The sequence below is a fragment of the Gouania willdenowi genome, unplaced genomic scaffold, assembly GCF_900634775.1.
Source record: "Gouania willdenowi unplaced genomic scaffold, fGouWil2.1 scaffold_354_arrow_ctg1, whole genome shotgun sequence".
NCBI classification, from domain to species: Eukaryota; Metazoa; Chordata; class Actinopteri; order Blenniiformes; family Gobiesocidae; genus Gouania; species Gouania willdenowi.
Window position 1 is genome coordinate 506,558 of NW_021145116.1, and position 20,106 is coordinate 526,663.

The 20,106-nt window shown below is 36.3% G+C and overlaps 1 protein-coding gene across 1 annotated transcript; it reads left to right on the forward strand.

Annotated features, from left to right (window-relative positions):
* Positions 1–2,146: 2,146 nt before the first annotated feature.
* LOC114459826 (segment polarity protein dishevelled homolog DVL-3-like) lies at positions 2,147–18,806 on the forward strand. The gene is made up of 15 exons (XM_028441976.1): positions 2,147–2,307; positions 5,117–5,186; positions 7,920–8,029; positions 8,551–8,672; positions 8,921–9,056; positions 9,187–9,277; positions 9,353–9,422; positions 10,332–10,471; positions 11,526–11,602; positions 11,714–11,781; positions 11,862–12,011; positions 13,832–13,963; positions 15,040–15,207; positions 15,286–15,489; positions 18,033–18,806. Exons 1-15 carry the CDS (start codon positions 2,147–2,149, stop codon positions 18,389–18,391), a joined length of 2,058 nt encoding a protein of 685 aa, XP_028297777.1. The 3' UTR covers positions 18,392–18,806.
* Positions 18,807–20,106: the final 1,300 nt, after the last annotated feature.

Consider the following 20,106-nt stretch of genomic DNA (forward strand, 5'->3'; position numbering starts at 1 on the left):
CGTATAATGCAAAAAAACTATCAAGGTTATCTGCACACATTACAGCAAATTTTATAAATTAACCTCAAGTAAATATATATTTTATTACTATGAGGATAATTCCAACAGTACAGAAGATGTTGGGTTACTAAACATACCAATAAATGTCTAATAAATATCTTTATATTATAAAGTGCTTTTCAAAAAACTCAAAATGAAAGTATGTGATAAAAGTAAAAGTACATGTATAAATTAAGGTTTGAAGAGCCATTGTAACTTTAAAAGTAATATGTAATTTGAGCAGTTAAAAGCAAGTCTGAATAGATGAGTTTTGAGGCGTATTTTGAAAGTCTAGAGTGGTACTTTATATTATGGTAAATGGACATGATTTATATAGAGCTTTAGCACCACTGAAACAGTCTCAAAGCGCTTTACATATCAGCTCATTCACCCAATCACTCTCACATTCACACACCAGTGGGACAGGACTGACATGCAAGGTGCTAGTCGACCACTGGGAGCAACTTAGGGTTCAGTGTCTTGCCCAAGGACACTTCGACACAGTCAGGTACTGGGATCGAACCCCCAACCTCTCGATCAGAAGACGACCCACTGCCACCTGAGCCATGGTCGCCCGTTATGGTGAGTGGTAATGGAGTGAGTTCTCCCAACACAACTTTATTTTTCAAATCATTAAAACTTAGTCATACTATAACCTGAACAAATATAATTATAACAAATATAATATAATTATATTTAAATTGTAATGTGAGAAAACCTTTGAACGGTGCCATATTGATTCTATATTAAAATGTAATCCTAGTCCTGATTACTGGCAAACCAATAAATCCAAGAAGTCACTTAAATACTGTCTATGCCATCTGGCATGAATGTGTTAGTAGATGAGACAAGATGTGGAAAGCACTGATATCTATCAGTGTTAGAGATTATAGAGATATATCTACAGCTTTAGTAATCCACAGAGCCATTATCCATCCACTACAAACTAATCCACAACAGTTTAAAGCTGCTCAGTATAAAGAAGAACCTCATGGTTTAGAGATGATATTCTGGAGATTGAAGGGACCAAAGTGAAAGATGTGCTTACTGTAAAACAAAGACAACATGCATTAGTAAACTAATGTTAAAGTGGATATTTCTTTACTTTTTTTTTTTTGGAAATATAGAAAACGTAGAAGGACAATTCACAGAATCAGAAATCACAACAAAAGAGAAACAGTGACATTAATACTTCCAAGAACTTTTGGTTTAGAATGAACTTCAACATTGTCTGAAAATAGTTTAAAAAGGGAATCATTGGCCTGTTTCTCCATTGTGTCAAAAAGTAATACAAAAGTGGCAGCGGCAACCAAATCTGAAGAACTGAGACACTCGATCGTGAGGTGTAAAAATAATTTCTCTAATACAAATGTGTGTGTGTGTGTCATTGTAAATGAATTAGTTCATCACAGGGGGACTTAAAACATGTTAACTATAGTGCTGCAAGGTTGTAAAATATTCTAAATCTAAAATAACAGAGTAAGCATAAAACACTTAAGATTATACAGTATATGGGTAAAAATAAACAAAGAATATTCACTACAACAGTGGGAAAACAAATAAACAACAAATAGGAATCACAACCATCTGCATGTACCCTGCGTGTGCGCCCCTGCTGGCTCTACGTTGCAACACATGTCGTGTTCCTCCTGACCTACAGGGGGCGCTACTGTGAGACAGCGTTAGATTGTTCTGTGCAGTTTCGTGTAACTAAGTGTCGAGCTTAGCCGCTAGCTAAGAGGAAAACCTATTCCAACATTGTTTATATTTGCTGCGGTTTTATTTTTCCTCCAGTTTATTTATCAGTTTTCGGTGCAGGTTTGATATCTAAATAGAAACCGGAACCAGTGCGGCCCAGTTTATGGACTGTGTTTGGACGATTTTGTGGGGGAAGTAGTGGCTTCTTTCTTTACATTGAAAGTTGTCAAGCTGGCGTTAGAAAGTAGGAACTGGGACCGCAGACACACTCGGTGAGGTAGAGAGAGAACCGGGGAAGTACTCGGTACAGACGCCGACCAGCGCCACGGGGAGTCGGGACCCGGGAGGGAGCCTGCCAGGCCCCGGGCTGGATGCCACCAGCACGGCTCTGCCTTAGCTGCAGTCCGACATGGGGGAGACCAAGATTATTTACCACCTCGACGACCAGGAGACACCGTACCTGGTGAAGCTGTCTGTGCCCGCGGACAAAGTCACTTTAGCGGACTTTAAAAATGTCATCAAGAAACCGAATTACAAGTTTTTCTTCAAATCCATGGACGATGACTTCGGGTAATTATTTCATTGCTTTTTTGTGTTTAAGTCTGTATATCAACGTCCTGTGCTCAATGACTAGCTGTGAGAAACTCAGGTTTCAAATATTTAAATAAGACGACCTGTCATTCATTTAAACATTAGCGAAGTGTCTTTTTATTTTTTTTTTATTTTTTTTTTTTTTTAATAGCTTTCACTAGTATGGCTCGTGTTACAGATGTATTGGTTAACGTAGTCACAAGTGACCAACTTCCGGGTAGCCTGCGTTTTTTTGTTTTGCGACTTAATTGATTAATGCAAAAATGTGCATGTTTTGTACATGCTAGATTATAAAAAATAAAAGCCCCTTTTACCAGTCGCACACTAAAATTAATGGAAGCCCATTTCCGCCACTATAAAATAAAAAATCATTATGGCAAATCATAATTATGAGTTAGAAAGCTACAATTATGACAAAAAGAAATTTAATTTAAATTTGCAAAGAAACATACAAAAATGTGACAGAATCATTTTTGCATTAAAGACTTAATTTATTGAGATGTCCCAAGACAACTTTTTAACTTCCGATACAATACCGATATTGATACGATACGATATCAGCACGAATCATACATACTTTTATGACTTGATTTGTAGTGTGGAATGTTAAAAAAGGTTTGATCATGTGATGTTACTCAGAGAACAATAGTCAACAACAGTAGGGATGAGAAAACTGACCCTGTTATTATTAACCAACTGTTTACATACATTTTAACCTTCAACATAATATCTACAGTATTCTACAAATGAATAAATATAATATCATATATATCGGCGATTTTAGATGCAGTCCGATAAAATCCAATATTCGTAATCTTTCTGATATCGGACCGAAATCTGATATCAATATTGGAGCGGGACACCTCTATTAATTGTTGTTGAGTCTTTCTGTTTACGTATGAATAAAGTGTTTATTAAAATAACAAGATTTATGACATCAGAGATACTCGACTCCAGATTTTCATTAAATAAACAATGTCACCAAAATGTATAAAGAAATCAAAATGTCTTTGCTTTGTTAAAGTTTTCACTGCCTGGTATGTTTGTATGTACGTTTTTTTTCCCCTTTCTTGTTTATATTTTATGTTCATTCTTCACCAAGTACCAGACTGAGTTACTGTTCCTGTTTTAAAATTGTTACTGTATGATATTTAAAAAATAAAATAAAACAATTTTCTGTTAGCCTATCGCGGCTGCATTCCAACCGGAAGTCGACCATCGAATCGTTGCGACACCGGCGGGTTCGTGACACCGTCCCCTTTGTTAGCTGCTAACGACAAGCTCGTGTACGTTAGCGTCCACTTCAGTTTGTTTACGTTGCTTGTCAGACATTTTACACTCATCTGACCAACTTTGGCTTTTGTAAACACTAGAAACCCCCCTTAAACGCTAAGTAGTTAATACACATAAGAAACTAAGAAGCATTAGTTTACATGGTTGATAGTAGTTTAGTGGTTATGGTACAGTTGTTTGTTCCGTCAGCTGTGCTAACATGCTAATGTCAGAGTGCACAGTGTGAGCCCAGGCCCTGCTGTTGTTGTCTATTAGCCAGAGGAATGTACAGTTCATCACTGTGGCAGCTTTATGAGTTTGTGCTAAAACATTGGTTCAAACCACAGGTTTTATGTGCTTTAAACCAGAGCTTTTTTAGCTCCTTTTGCCTCCTGCAGCCAGATTGGTTTCTGCTAAATTAATACTGTAATTTCAACTTTGATTTACCCTAGTTTGCACATGATATGTATAGTATGTAAGGGAATTTTATTATTTATTTTATTTTCATTGTATATTTTATTGTTGCTTTAATTTTACCATTTTGTGTTTGTATTTAGTTTTCTTCTTTATTTTTCTCTTTGTGTCTTTGGCTGCTGTAGTGTGTGAATTAAAAAAAACTAAGGATATTAGAATCTACATTCTCACCAATTTCTATTAAATTTGTGGACATTTATTGAAATAATTTGAGGAAAACTGCAGGAGTTATTTCATCAATTTGAGATTAAAAATGACTGTCGTTATATAATAAAAGCATGGAGAAATTTGAGCCATGCAAATATTGTTACATTTCATTGAATTTGTGTATTTAGATGGGCCAGGAGATCCACAACTAAATTAGTTTGTAATTTAGTAAAAATTCCCACAACACACTTTCATTTTGACTAAACAAGTTGTTATTTGTGTATCTGGAGGAGCTATGATAATCTACAACTTAATTAGTTGGTCATTTTTACACAACAATTCATGTTTTTACTCTTGTTTACTTTCTCCTATATACCAAATTGTATGTTTTGCACCTGAGCCTTAAGTTTGACATGTTCTTTAAACAAACTGCTAAAAAAAATTCACACAACACACTTAAAATTGGACTAAGCAAGTTGTTAGACTAAATGTTTGCACATATGTACATCATATGATGGTCATAAACCTGCATTCCTGTTCCCAGGAATGCAATAGTGTGAATAAACAGAATTACAGGCTTATATGTATTATGCCATTTACCGGTATGTTGCTCTGGGTTATGTCTTTAGTGTTGTTGTCTCTGCCCTCACTCTTATGAAAGCAATAAAGAAGCATCTAAGATGAAAATGTGAACTTTTTGTTTTTTTTAAAGAAAGCTCCAAAAATGTCGAGTCGTCCTAACTGTGTTAAGCTTCCACTCCCACAGTGTTGTTTTTTCCTGGCTGATTGAGTTTGTCATCCCTTTTTGCCTCTAAAAAATGCTACCTCGTGTTTCATTGCCCCAAGTAGTTTTTTTTAATGGGACCATTAAAACTAAGCTTTGTTTCCTTCACAGTGTGGTAAAGGAAGAAATCTCTGACGACAATGCTAAGCTGCCCTGCTTCAATGGACGTGTGGTTTCTTGGGTAAGTTGTTGTACACTTAATTCTTTACTTGTATTCTTGTAGCAGCTGTCTGCGTCTGTAACAATCATTCCCATTTTTTAGTGACGGCCACATTCACACTATCTGAGGAAGAGACAAAGCCCTTTTGAATAATATGTTACAGCTTCACTTATTCAGACAAATGTTTTTCTGAAAATTTACTTTGATCTCCTGACATGTTTTGATTGTCAACTACCAGTCCTCTACAGAGGCATCTGCTGATCGCTTTGATGTTTCCTTGATTCCCGCGTAATAGTTCCAACAAGTTATTTTTGTATAATATGTTAAGGTTTAATTTATTCAGACAAATGGTTTTCAGGGAATTTACTTTGATCTCCTGACTTGTTTCAACTCTCATCTGACAGTCTTCTTCAGAGGTGTCTGCTGATCACTTTGGTGTTTCCTTGATTTACACGTAATAGTTCCAGACATTTTTTTGTATAAAATGTTAAGGTTTCAGACTAATGTTTTTCAGGAAGGTTACTTTGATCTCCTCACATGTTCAGACTGTCAACTGCCAGTCCTCTACAGAGGCATCTGCTGATCGCTTTGATGTCTCCTTGACTTCTGCGTAATAGTTTCAGCAAGTTCCTTTTGTCTTCTTTTTGATTAACATGTTAAAGTTTCCTTTATTCAGACAAACTTTTTACAAGAAATTTACTTTGATCTCATCACATGTTTCGACTGTCAACTGCCAGTCTTCTTCAGAGGTGTCTCAAATACATTTCAAGTGTTTTCATTGGAATGCTTAACAAACCAATGCATACCTTGGAGGCTCTGGGCAGTAATTCTCCTGTCGCCACAACACAAGCAGAGACATCTGGTGTGTTTCTGCATTGGAAATAAATTAGTTTAGCATTAGCATTAGCAAGTGGAATCACAAGAAGAAAAGGAGAATGACATTCTAAAAATGGGCTATTTGTGTTTACAATCCTACAACCTCTGATGTGGTTTTGTTGGTTTAGAGGCATATCAAAACGTGTGTGCTATTCCTGTTCCTGCGTCTATTTGTTTGTCTTCACCATTCATCTGTTGTTTCAGTGGCCTGCAGATTATTCTCATGGGTACAGAAAGCCCCGCCCACTCCTCATCATCATCATAACAACATCAAGGCCACAACCTCAACTAATGAACCATAATAATGATTTAAGGCCTTGCATTATTTATCTACTATTGTTTGTTTATAAAGGGAAAAACACAATACCTAACACACTTGTGTCAAACTCAAGGCCCGGGGGCCAAATCCGGCCCTTTAGAGCAGTGGTTCTCAACTTTAAAGTTGGGTTTGCGAGACACTGGGAGGGGGTCACCAGATGCCTGCAAGAAACTAAGAATATTTTCTGAACAATTTTAGCCAAAATTTGCATATTTTTACCCTTTTTAGCAACTACACCAAACTTTCCATATTTCAACTTATTTTCATAACTTTTTTGCCATTTTTTGCTCTTTTTAATTCATTTTTGCTACATTACTCCCAATTTCAATGTCTTTTTCCACTTTCCAGACATGTTCATCACTTATAAACCCTTTCCACCACTTTTTCACCTAATGTCACATATATTGACCCATTATTATCACTTTTAACCTCTATTCACCATATTTCATGATTATTTTTGCCACATTCACGATTTGTCATCCCCATTGTTTGTCAGTTTAAACTAATTGTTCCAATATTAACACTTTGAACCCTTTTTGCCACTTTTTCTGTTTGTTTTTGCTTTTTTTTTTTTTTTTTACCAATTTATATTGTTTTTAAAATCCCATTTCACCACTTTTTTCACCATTTTTGGATCATGAATCAACTTGTAAAAATACCAAGTAATTCAGTTGTAGATATCTCAGCCCTTCCAAATACATAAATTCAATGAATATCCACAACATTTTCCTGGGTGCAGAGTTTTTGGATGCTTTTTATCACATGATGACAGTCATTTTTAATCGCCAATTGTTGACAAAAAATAAATCTTTATCTTTTCCAAAATCCTGTAATTATATTAGAATTATTCCACATATTTTTCCCAAATTGAACAAAAATTGGTAACAAACTTGAGGAAGTTCAAAGATTGTATATTGTCTGTAATTTCCATTACTTTACATAATAATGCAGAATAATGTTATTTGGCCCTTGAACTAAAATATGTTTGACACCCCTGAATTAACACGTTTAGACAATGTTTATTATTATTATTATTATTATTATTATTATTATTATTATTATTATTATTATTATTATTCATGGAAACATCCAATGTGCTCCAAATGCTTTGGATTGTGATGAAAGCTAAATTAGGCCGACATGTAAAAAGAGTCATAAAATTGATTAATGATGATCATTTTAAGATCTACCAGCTGTGTAAATTCCTAACAAACAACTGCTCACCCTGTCAGAGGGCACATTTTCCCACACTTTGGAAACATGGGCAGTTCTACCACGTGATTTAGCACAGGCACTTAGAGTTTTTCTGTTTTCTATAGCTGCTAATTGTGCTTTCTTTCACAAAAACTTCACAAACCTGCTGTATTCTGCTACTGGTTCAGGGTTAAGTGTAAAAGGACTAATACTTAAAGGGTAAAACCAGTTGTTTGTAGTGTTTCTGTTGTGTAAAAAGTCCCATAATTGGTTCTTTACTCTTGTTTTTTTTAGTATGGTTTGATGAAGACACCACTGTATACTGTCCATCATAGTGACTAATCATGTGACTTGTCTGTTTATAGCTGGTCTCTGGAGACGGCTCTAATGCAGATGCCGGCTCAGTTGCTGATAGTTTAGAACCACCTTTGGAAAGGACGGGGGGCATTGGAGACTCCAGACCTCCTTCTTACCAGTCAGTATATTCTTATTATGTTTTGAAAAGCATCTACAATAAACTAAAATGTATATACACATCAAAAATACATTAAAAGTGCTGATTGTTTATACAACGTCCTATTCAACCGTTAACTTCCTTTTCCTTTTTTTTTTAAAATTTACATCCATATAAATGCACACATGTGTATAGATACAGCTACATACAACATAAATATGACTCAGTATATTCTGAAGTTTATCATGTACATCACTGGAAAATTATCATTGGTAATGAATGGTTTAAAAAAAGTGTATTTTTCTCCTGTTATGTGTATAATTATTGTTAGTCTGCAGGCAGTGTGTATAACTTTGACTTATGTGCATTATTATTTTATTAAAATAACCGGTAACATTGTCAAACATAAATAACGATGGATCAATAAAAAGGAGCTATCAGTGCTGTTTGGAATTTGAAAGTGTGTGTGTGTGTGTGTGTGTGTGTGTGTGTGTGTGTGTGTGTGTGTGTGTGTGCGTGCGCGTGCGCGTGTGCGTGTAAAGTGGTAAAGCAGCGAGCGGTCGGGACAGTTTGGACAATGACACAGAGACCGGCTCCATTCTGTCACAAAAACGAGAGCGAGAGAGACCGCGGAGAAAACACACCAATGACCACAGTGAGAAAGGTGTTTGCAGCTCATTGCCTCTGTTTTTATTCATTAGCTTTTATCTGATTAATTGATTCCTTTTATTTTCTTTATGTAGAGAAGATTGTGAAAAATGCAAAAATCTCAAATGAATTTGACAGTGATAAGGAGGGGAAAGTGTTTCTTTAAGTTTTAGATCTAGTAATCTTTCCACTAACACTTGTTTAGATGTATTTTATATCTGGCTGATTGTTTTGCTATTTATTTATTTATTTATTAATTTTTAGTTGGGAGGCAGAACGGGTACTCATCACGAGGAATGGGGCGTGGCGCCGCAGAGTACGACAGCTGCTCATCCTTCATGAGCAGTGAACTAGAGTCTACTTCCTGTTTCGACTCAGAAGATGATGACGCCACCAGCAGGTTAGATGATTAGCTATTCAGCTAGGTTTGTCTGTAGAGTTGTGAAGTACTTCCCAATGAGGTCATGCTCCATGCCCTTTTGCTGGAATTGTATTTATTTTTTTGTTGTTTTTTGTTTTGTTCTCATCAGGTTCAGCAGCTCCACCGAGCAGAGCTCGTCTCGGCTGATGAGACGACACCGTCGTCGCCGGCGGAAACCTAAAGCTTCCAACATGGACAGAGTGAGAGCTCACACTTTAATCTCCCCCACTTCTGACAGTTTTATGCTTATTCTTTTTTATGATATCTTCCTGTAGTCCTCATCATTCAGCAGCATCACAGACTCAACAATGTCTCTGAACATCATCACTGTGACTCTTAACATGGGTGAGTTACAGGTTGTGTGTACTATGTGGACCTGGGTTAATTTGGCCAACTAAAACTTATATATACATTTTTTCATCGACAAACCTTTATTTCGTGAAGAACGTAAATTTAAGAAGTACTGACGACAAAAGTTAAAACCAAATCTCAAAGACGACCGAATAGCTTCATTATTTTGCTTTTAACCAATTAATTATTGTAACTCAAATTTAAACTTTTGGATTAGAGATTTATTCTTGCATGTTGTTAGTCATTTGTTCAAATATTTAGAAAATAAAACAGAACTTGTAAAGAATGTGATTGTGTTGCACTTTTTCAAACAGACATTTTTTTTATTATAGAAGAGGTTTTTTTTTTTGGCAAATTCTTAGTTTAAATAACTAAACACATCAGTAAAGGTCTGCTCACTATGTAGTCTTAACTCCTATGGCAAACAATATTTTGTTATAGTCCGTATAATAAAACTGTCAAAATTACGTTCAATAAAAGGAACTACAACTGATTTCAATGAACATAATTTTACCTTAAACAAAACAAAACTAACCATGTCAAAAAATAACTTGGAAAAATCTATTATCAATAAATTAAAACTGTCAAAAATTCTTTAAAAAAGTGGGGGGAAAAGGACTAAAACTGGTTTCTATAAACAAAATGTTACAATTTTACGTTCAACAAAACTAAACCAAAAAAAACTAAATCCAGTCTTTGGTGAGTGAGTAAAATTAAAATAAAATAATTGTCAAAATGAACACTGAATTGAACACACTTTTCATTTCTTATTATCAGAAAGCCAATATCTTCAATAATTAACATGTTAATGCACACTAAAATAAAATAAACCTGAATATCCTGACTGCTTTATCAACATTATTTATCAGTGTTACTCGTGTTATTATTTGTAACCTTTCACAGAGAAATACAACTTCCTGGGCATCAGTATTGTGGGCCAGAGTAATGAGAGAGGAGATGGAGGCATTTACATTGGCTCTATTATGAAGGGAGGAGCTGTGGCTGCAGATGGACGCATAGAGCCTGGAGACATGCTACTGCAGGTACTGAATAATGTTCAAAGTCTGATAATGAATAATAACGTAAGAAAGAGACAAAAAAGTCACGTAATACATTTTATTTAAAGCGCTTTTTGCTAACTAAATGGGACAATAATATCACGTGAACACCAACAAACAATTGACCTAAATGTTTAATAAATAAATGATGAATCAGTGTTAAAGAAGCACGGATAATCACCCGTTACGGAGCACCCGTCTCTTACTTTGAGTCACCGCTAATTTAGCCACAAAGGTCACTAAACACTAAACTCAGAACACGAAAATCCACAAATACAAAATATTTACAAACTTTTACACCCATAACATGAGGCCATAACTCCTCTAATGAATCAGCAGCAGAAAATGAAAATAAAATGCATACTTAGCTTTTATTTGTCAAAACAGCCAAAAACAGCCATGGAGAACTTTGTATCACAACTTTTTAACATATTTACAGCCGAGGTCTGCCTTGTCTTTCATAAACCGAGAGCAGTAGCTCACTTAGAGTCCTCCTCATGTCCCCTGGGTAGTTCTCCTCCTGTGTCCTGCATTAGCATCATCGCTACAGGTGCTGCTACTAGCTACGCTAACTGCTGCTGTTGCTCTGTGATTTCCACAGAAACAAACTTTACCTCAGGCTTAGCTTCACTTATTGGCTTAAAAAAACTAAATTCATCTGCCTTTTTTTTTTTTTTAGCCATTTTCTACCGTCTTCCAAGCTGACAAACTATTTTTGTGCAAAATCACACTTTAGACGTAGCGTGAGGGCGTGGCCTGACTTTCCTTTCTCGTCCTCACTCACACTGTGTGTCAACAATCAATTTTGTGTGTACAATGACAATTTCAGTGATTTCAACTCAATAAAAGACACAGCTTGTTATAATACTTAATCAAAACACCTAAAAGCAAAAAAGGCTTTGCTTTTTTTTTTTTTTTATTTAAATGAGGTTCTGGATCCAATCAGTTAAGTGCCGGTGAAAATCTGGGAGGTTCTGGTTCCATCCTGATCTGGCCCAAATGACGCTCTGCATTTAAATTAACTTGTTTTTTCATGCAGGTGAACGACATAAACTTTGAAAACATGAGCAATGACGACGCTGTGAGAGTTCTGAGAGATATCGTGCACAAACCTGGGTAAGAAACCTATGATTTAATACGAGAAGTTTGTTACACAAGCGTTAAATAAATCTGGTGTGAGTAAAGCTCATTTGTTAAATACCTGGAAATATTCTGTGTAATTTCCAGCCCCATCACACTGACCGTTGCCAAGTGCTGGGACCCAAACCCCCGGAGCTGCTTTGCTTTGCCCCGAAGTAAGTGTTTGTGTCACACGTTTTGTTTTGTTATGGAAGCGGAGGAGTTATTAATCCATTATTTATGTTTGATTTATTAGGTGAGCCGATCAGGCCGATTGACCCAGCTGCTTGGGTGTCCCATACTGCAGCCATGACTGGCGTCTACCCTCCGTACGGTATGAGCCCCTCCATGAGCACCGTCACCTCCACCAGCTCCTCCATCAGCAGCTCTATCCCTGAGACTGAACGTAAGTCACTTACTGTACTAATGTTTTCTTTTTCTACTTTGTAACAATCATGTATTTATAAAGGGTTGATCGGCATCTTCAAACTTAAAAAAACAACCCCAAGGTTGAAAAACCCTGCTCTAAGGACACAGCTGCTATTCAAAAATAAATCATTTTTTAAAATGGGGTTGCCTGTAATGTCTACCAATAGTCATAATATATATATATGTATTTACTGTATATGAGAAAGTTTCCACGCTATTTGGAGTGCAAGAAAAAAAGCAATTAACTCTATTTTTTTTGTAATTAATTAATCACAATTAAAGTCGCATTAAAGCCCCAGCCCTAATATACAGTATATATATTTATATTATGAAATAAAAAATGACGGAATAAAATTTAATTTTAAATTTGATTATTTTTTTTTAATAATATTTTTTTTTTTTCAAAGTAAAACACCACACAAAATCTCAAACTGTATTCTATACTTACACTTTCTCAAATGTAATTCTAGTTCAAATAAAATGCAGCATAAAAATATCTGAGCCAGCACATCTTGTCACTTTGTGAACTTTTTCTAGCTACGCTATATAACGAATATGATCAAAAACTCAAAACGGATTGGGAACCACTGTCTCTAACTGCTTCATTAGATAAAGTCAAGAAAGTTGGAAAAATACTGTTGAAAACCTGGTCCAAGTGAATAAAACACCCTGGCACTCCTCTGTTAGCAAAAGGGAGAGAGTATTATGTAAAGGAGAGGGAAAACTAGAGGAAAAGTTAATGTGTCAGGGTCTGTGGCTCATGGAAGAAGGTCAACGAACACAAATACCTAAGTGTGCATTCTTTCCACTGAGAACACTGGATGTAAACTGCTCAGAGATGGCAGAGAATAAAAGTAGGAAATGTAAAATACAATCATGGAACAAAGCACACTATTTAATCTTTGTATATTTATCAAAGAAGCTTAAATATTCTGAGTCTTGTTTAACTTGTTACATGTTTCTTTTACTTTAAACAAAGTTCAAACTGTTTTCGAGCCATTTACACTGTTGGTTGTTTGTTATTTCTGTTCAATCTTTTAAAACTTTTTAATGCAAAAACATTTTTCACTGTTAACTCCCCCAATTTTTTTTGTACAAAGGAATAAATTGTGTCTCTAATAGCTGCTATTTCCACTAAAATCCCAGTATTCCTCCTTGTAGGGTGTAGCTGCCCTTTTTGCTGCATTCCTGTCTCTACTGTACGTTCGCTCACAGCTTCCATCTGTTCCATCAATAACTGGTCCAAACCAAGCAATAACTCTCAGCTGTCGCCTCCTCTGTAATCTTTGGAAAGACTGGGATGTTTTTCTTCCTTTTCTTCACATGTTGCTACAAACATTAACGGTTGTCTCTTTTTTCCCCTTTTTTCTTGACATGTCGGCAGCTTCAGCACATTTTAACCTGAAAAATGTCATTTGTTTTTAGTTTTTAAGTGCATTAATTTAGCCTCTGCTAATTATAACTCATTAAATAAGAACACTGTTTGTTTTGGAGAAAAAAAACTGCTATAGATTAGTTTGTGCCTGTTTCATACATACAGTCTTTGTTTCATTACAATCTGTTATTGGCTAGAAAATGATAATATTCCTTTTTCCACAAACATCTGGTGATATTATGTTCATGATCAACCGGTGTTTGTTATTCCAATATAATAAGGTTGTTTTTAGGGTTGAATTATAAGAAATTAATATAGTATAAGAATATAGACCAGAGAACTGAAACTGTTATTTCATGTTTTAGGACTAAAAAGGACAGAAAATAACCCCTTCTGTGATCTCCTCTGTTTTGTTTTCCTAGGATTCGATGACTTCCATCTCTCCATCCACAGCGACATGGCAACGGTTGCTAAGGCCATGGCCTGCCCAGAATCAGGTCTGGAGGTGCGAGACAGGATGTGGCTCAAGATAACCATCGCTAATGCATTTATTGGTAGGTGTGTCACAGAGGACAGCACAGGTTCTTGTGTTTGTAGGGTTTTGGTTAACCCTAACCCTTGTGGATTGTCAGATATTCATTGACTTCCTAATGAATACCACTTTAATGCTACTTAAGCAGAGGACAGAAATAATAGATTAACATGTGAAGACTAGCAACATGATCTAAAACTGACTATGGAGAGCTGAGAAATATCTAATCTATAAACCACGTGTCAAACTCAAGGCCAGGGGGACAAATCCAGCCCTTTAAAACATCCAAATCGGGCCGCAGGGAAAGAAAACCGTATTCATTACTAAATAATATAGTTGTGGATATCTCAGTAAGGTGGCAAACGGGCGTAAAATATCTGGCAAATTTCCACGGGAACATAAGCTTGGGAATTTTGACAATATTCAAAATTGTTTCAAATTATTTATTGAAATTAAGCAGAAAATCACTTTATCATATCCAAACATAAATATTGGCATCCATGCAAAATAATACACTTTAAAAAACAAATTTACAATTATTCAAGTAGAGTTTTATTGAATTTGTCACAAATTCAATAAAACTCTACAATATTTGCAGAGGTTCATACTTTTTCCATGATTGCAGAACATGATGGAAGTCATTTTTATTCTCACATTGTTCCTCAATCCTCAAATTATTAGACAAAATGTCCCCAAATTAGATAAATATAGTCATTACCTACCACCTATTGTTGGTGCCTTATATACTACCATATATACTTTTATATATTTTATACATGGAAAAGCAAAACAGCACTAATGTAGAATTTTTTTTTTATGCCGTTTTGTTTGTTTTTCAATTTATTTTTTCATTTATTTAAGTTTTTGTCTAATTTATTTCTGTCCCACAGTTGTATATTTACACTATTATTCTAGGTTGGTGTTTGTTTTAGTTTTTACTGTATTCTAGTCTATATAAAAACAAAACTAGTAAAACATCACAAGCATAAAAGGAAGAAAGGATGATGAAATATTGAATATTCAGCATTGGGTTCTAGCAGTGAAGTTAATAGAAAATGTGTTGGTCATTAAACCTTTATTTTGAAAATGATGCAACAGGTTCAGACGTGGTGGACTGGCTCTTCCATCACGTGGAAGGGTTCTCAGACCGCCGGGAAGCCCGTAAATATGCCAGCAACCTGCTGAAGGCTGGCTTCATCAGACACACGGTCAATAAGATCACCTTCTCAGAGCAGTGCTACTACGTGTTTGGTGATCTCTGTGGCAGTAAGTAGAAGTCAGCAGATGTTACAACACATCTGGTCCAGCTCATTGGACACCTGTAACCAGGTCTGCTCTCTTTAGACATGACACACCTGTCTCTCCATGATCACGATGGATCCAGTGGAGGGGCATCTGATCAGGACACTCTCCCCCCTCTGCCCCACCCGGGGGCCGCCCCGTGGCCCATGGCGCTGCCCTACCAGTTCCCCATTCCTCACCCATACGATCTGCCTCAGCCCTTCCTCGGTGGTCCAGCTGCTGGCAGTGCAGGAAGTCAAAACAGTGGTGAGTTCGGATGTCCTTTCTACAATATTTCTTCTCTTTAAGGCAAGAAAAAGGTATCTGTATAGTGTATTTCATACACAAGGCAACTCGATGTGCTTTACATGATCAAAAAGTACAACAAAAAACATTCAACACCTTAACATATATAAGAACACTAAATCAGAAGCAAAAACATTTAAAATCATCAGTAAAAACATTTGAAATCATCAAGTAAAAACATTTAAAATCATCAGTAAAAACATTTGAAATCATCAAGTAAAAACATTTAAAATCATCAGTAAAAACATTTAAAATCATCAGTAAAAACATGTAAAATCATCAGTAAAAACATGTAAAAACATGGACTTTATTTATACATAAGATGTTACAATGTGTTCACAAACATGGATATGGAATGTGTGAACAGATAAACACCTTGTGTAAGAACAGATAACTCAGTAGACGATGGGCTGCAGTTACTGTAAAAGGTGTGCACACTTAAAATTCAAGCAACCCAAATCACTGATGCATTAGAGGATTTTATTTACGTTCAAATGAATCTGACATGAGAATTTACACCATGAAGTCAAAGACATTTTCACCACCAGTGGTGATGTAGTTTCTACACAATACAAGCATTGAGCTGAGGTCTGCTATTGGAGCACGGCGAGTGTGCATGTGAGTGAGGGGTGTGGCTTTAGAGATAAAAGCACAGCACTCGGAGGATGCTACATTCCAAATCATGCTAGTTTTCTAAAATTACCTACCATGCCTTTCACAAAGACAACACCCAGCAAATCAAACAGCCCAAAGCAAAGTTTGTTCATCAATCTGATTGTTTTCATTCATATGATAATTTCCCCACAATATGTTTGTTTTGTAAATCAAAGGAAATAATCAAGCTTTAATAATCTGTAGAGAGCTGTAAATCCTCACTGCTCTCCTTAGGCTTTCAAGCCCCTCCCTCACTCATCGTCCCCCAAAATAATCCTGATAAATACCACATTTTAAATGTATTGAACTAACAGAGAACAAGACAAGTAACCACATGTTTCATAATAAATCAAAAACTAGATTAAAGTTATTACCTGCAAAAATGCAGGTAATAATGAAACATTGTTTACAATCTGTGGCAAAAAGCTGAAGAATACAAAAATGAAATTCAGTGCACGTATGAAATGGATTTGTTGAGTTTTTTTCTTTTTTCTTAAGAATTTTATGTTTTGATAGCGCTTTGAGATGACTATTGTTGTAGTTTGCGCTATATGAATAAACTTGAATTGAATTGAAAATGAACTAAAAAAAGTAACATGTTTCATAATGCAAGTGACATTTCATAAACACATTAAAACTCAAAAACTAAATTAAACTACAAATGCCCTTTTAATTTCTGTGACATTTTTAGGTTTCTCATTATTAATTTCTTTTTGTTAATTATCTTTATTGTCGATGAAAAAAAGCATTTTAGAAGATTGGCATGAAATTGAAAATGTCTTCCTGTTTGTCGCGCCCCACCTGTCATATCTCCATTCTCCACCAGGGGGCGCACCCCACACTTTGAGAAGCACTACATTAAAGTAATGTCAGTGGCAACGGTTACATGATTTTTTAATTTGGAATGAGTTATTCCAAATTAAATTATTCAGAATGAAAGTGTTCTGCTTTGTGTTTACATGGAAATAATAATTCTGAGTTGAGGTTTACATGGAAAACAGGTTTATTTAATTCCTCTTTAGGTGTGGGGGTTGGGAAGGGTTCTGATTGAACAGGGGTAGAACGTGACGTATTCACATGTATCAGGGAGGAACACACAGGCTGTAACACAGAAGAACATGAGAACTGTTTTCACTTTTATTTTGGTAGTAGTTTTGAAGCAGCAGCTGGACAATAACACGCGGTTTCACTTTCTTCTGCTGAGCAGGAGAAGGAGATAGAAGTCTGTACTTTGGTCAATCAAAGCCAGTGGTTAATGTAACATCTGTTCTACCTCCATCTACAGAACGATTAGTGAAAAAATAACTTTATAATGATCCACACGTCATTAGTGAAGCTCTGGTGTTTCATGTCCTGATGAAGCTGTTCTGTTTGCCAACGTCCGTGTGTGTGTGTGTGCGCGTGTGTAATAAGTCTGTGTGTCAGTGTGAATGTCCGCATGTTTTATTTTTCTATCCATCCAGTCTTCATTATATCCATGTCTTCAAAGGCTCTAGCCCGGGCAGCCATCTTGGATTATGTCATCACCAGCACATCATTGCAGCAAGTCGAGCATGCTCAGAACGACTGGAATTAACTTAAAGCGTAATTAAGTGTTAACAAGAAAGAATGATTTATTTTGGAATAAACTAGCCACCTCTGATTTAAGTTTAAATCAGAATGAAATTAGCATTAGGAATAAAGTGTTTATAAGATCAGTTTAAAGAGGAATTCACTTTTATTCTGAATGAATGTGTGTTTACCTTGGATGCTGCTCTTACTCTCTCTGTTGTCGACCATTATTGTGTTGTTTTGAAAGCACAATGATTAAAATTCTAAATGTTCTATTGTTTCTGTTCTTGTGTAAACAGGAAGCAGCGGCTCCAACTGCAGTAAGAATGAAGGCCGTAAGTCTGGCGGCAGCGGCAGTGAAAGCGAGATCCGGAGCCACCGAGCTCCCAGCGAACGCTCGGCGGCTTCGCTGGGCGAGCGCAGCGTCCGCAGCTCCATCAGCCATCGCAGTGCCAACTCCCACTCTATAGCCTATGGCCCCGGCCTCGTCTACGGCCCCCCTGGTCTGCCCCCCCAGCCCGCACACTTACCCACATCTGCACCCGGGGCCCCTCCTGGCAGGGAGCTGCCCTCGATGCCGCCGGAGCTCACTGGTTCACGCCAGTCGCTCCGCCTGGCGGTGGGTAATGCCGGGGAGTTTTTTGTGGACTTGATGTGAGATTGTAATAGATTACTAATGAGAGCTGCAACCCAACATTCTTCTGTTCTTCCAACAATGAAACGTGTTTGGGTTGAAAATGTTTTCTCCTTCCGTCGTTTCTGCTTTTCTTCCTAGATGTAGTGGTCATACTTCTTCAATGAAGAAACCCTCCTCACTGTAGTTGGAACCAAAGCGCCTTTATTTCTCTATTTCTGTTCCAAAATGGGAGGAGTTTGTTTGTGGATTGACAAAAAGCAAAGAGAAAAAGAGACAGTGGTGAGCTGGGAGGGATGACTCATCTCTTTCTCTCCACATGGATGTTTTTCATTTGTCCTCGTCTGTTCCCCCCCCCCCCCACTCTGTCCACATCCAAACATAGCGAAGCCTCATCCCGTTATCTTCTTTTCTACTCTCTGACCTCTAACAAAAAACTGACTCAAAGATAAAACAAACACTAACTGATAACCTTGTTCAAACTTTTAAAAAAAAATGTTTGCTTGACTTTAAGAGAGAAATTTTAAACAAAAAAAAATGTATGTAGTGCAAATGATCCACAGTTTTTCCTCTGTAACAATGCAGTTGTTTTTTTATACAAAGTTGCTGACTACCGTAGTTTAATTTTTCTATGCTTAACCTCAGCATTAAGCTTTGAAAAAGGCCTTTTTTTACACTACCCTAAAGCTAAACTTGCATCTTGCTAACCGAAGAAACTTCTGACTGTCTTGTGATATTGTATAGTGGAAAAAAAAAGATTTCTTACCATGTCTTTCACACTACTCTTTTATCAAGAAAAAAAATGTCTTTTATTTATAAATATAGTTTTATGACTTAAAATGCTTCTGTGTATGTTTTCTTTTTTTTTTTTTTGCAAAGCGGAAAATTACAATCAAAGCATTTTTTCCTTCTTTTAAAATGACCTGAGGCTATAATATTTAAGAGCAGCTGCTTCCAGACTGTCCGAGAGCAGGAATGCGGAGGACGGGCTTGTCTGTCATACAGATGTGTGTGTGTGTGTGTCAAGAAGAAGAATCCGCCTGTTTACATTTTAGAGTTGCCTCAGAAACAAACAAACCTCAATGAGAAATGTTCCTCAGAGTCTTCAGATGAGAAAGAAGAGCCTGTTGATGGGAGCTTGGTTCAGGTTAAGCCTATAAAATAAAGATGGACCACCCACACTGCTGAGCTCAGTCTGGATAAACCTCATGGGGGTTGTTTTTTTTATATATATATATATATATATATATACTATTAGCAAGTTTATAAAAAAAAAATTCTATAAAGTTGGTCTTGTTCGGCCAACTGCCAAATATGAAGTGCAATAAAAAAAAGCATTAAGCAAAGCTCCCCATGGCTCCTTCCCAACACAATAACACAGCAGAAGCTGTGTCCATAATTTACAGATATGGGATCCCTGGGGATGGATAACAGTATTATATTTTACAGATTTTCACATTTTTTAAAGAAGTTCAAGATTATGGATTTCAGTCGAGGGATGACCTTGTCATGAATCCGAAAAAGCAAAAAACTAAAGAAAAGTAATTATTGCTTTTAAAGTCGTAAAGAGTGGAGAAATCCTACATAACACTTATAAACGGGGATAATTTAAGCATAAATTAAGGTGTAGCGTCCAAGTCCTTTAACTTTGTCCACTACTGGTTGCATTCAGAGATTGTTCAACGACTTTGATATATTTGCTCGTTTAAGACATTAATAAATCAAAGCGTTTCCAATAT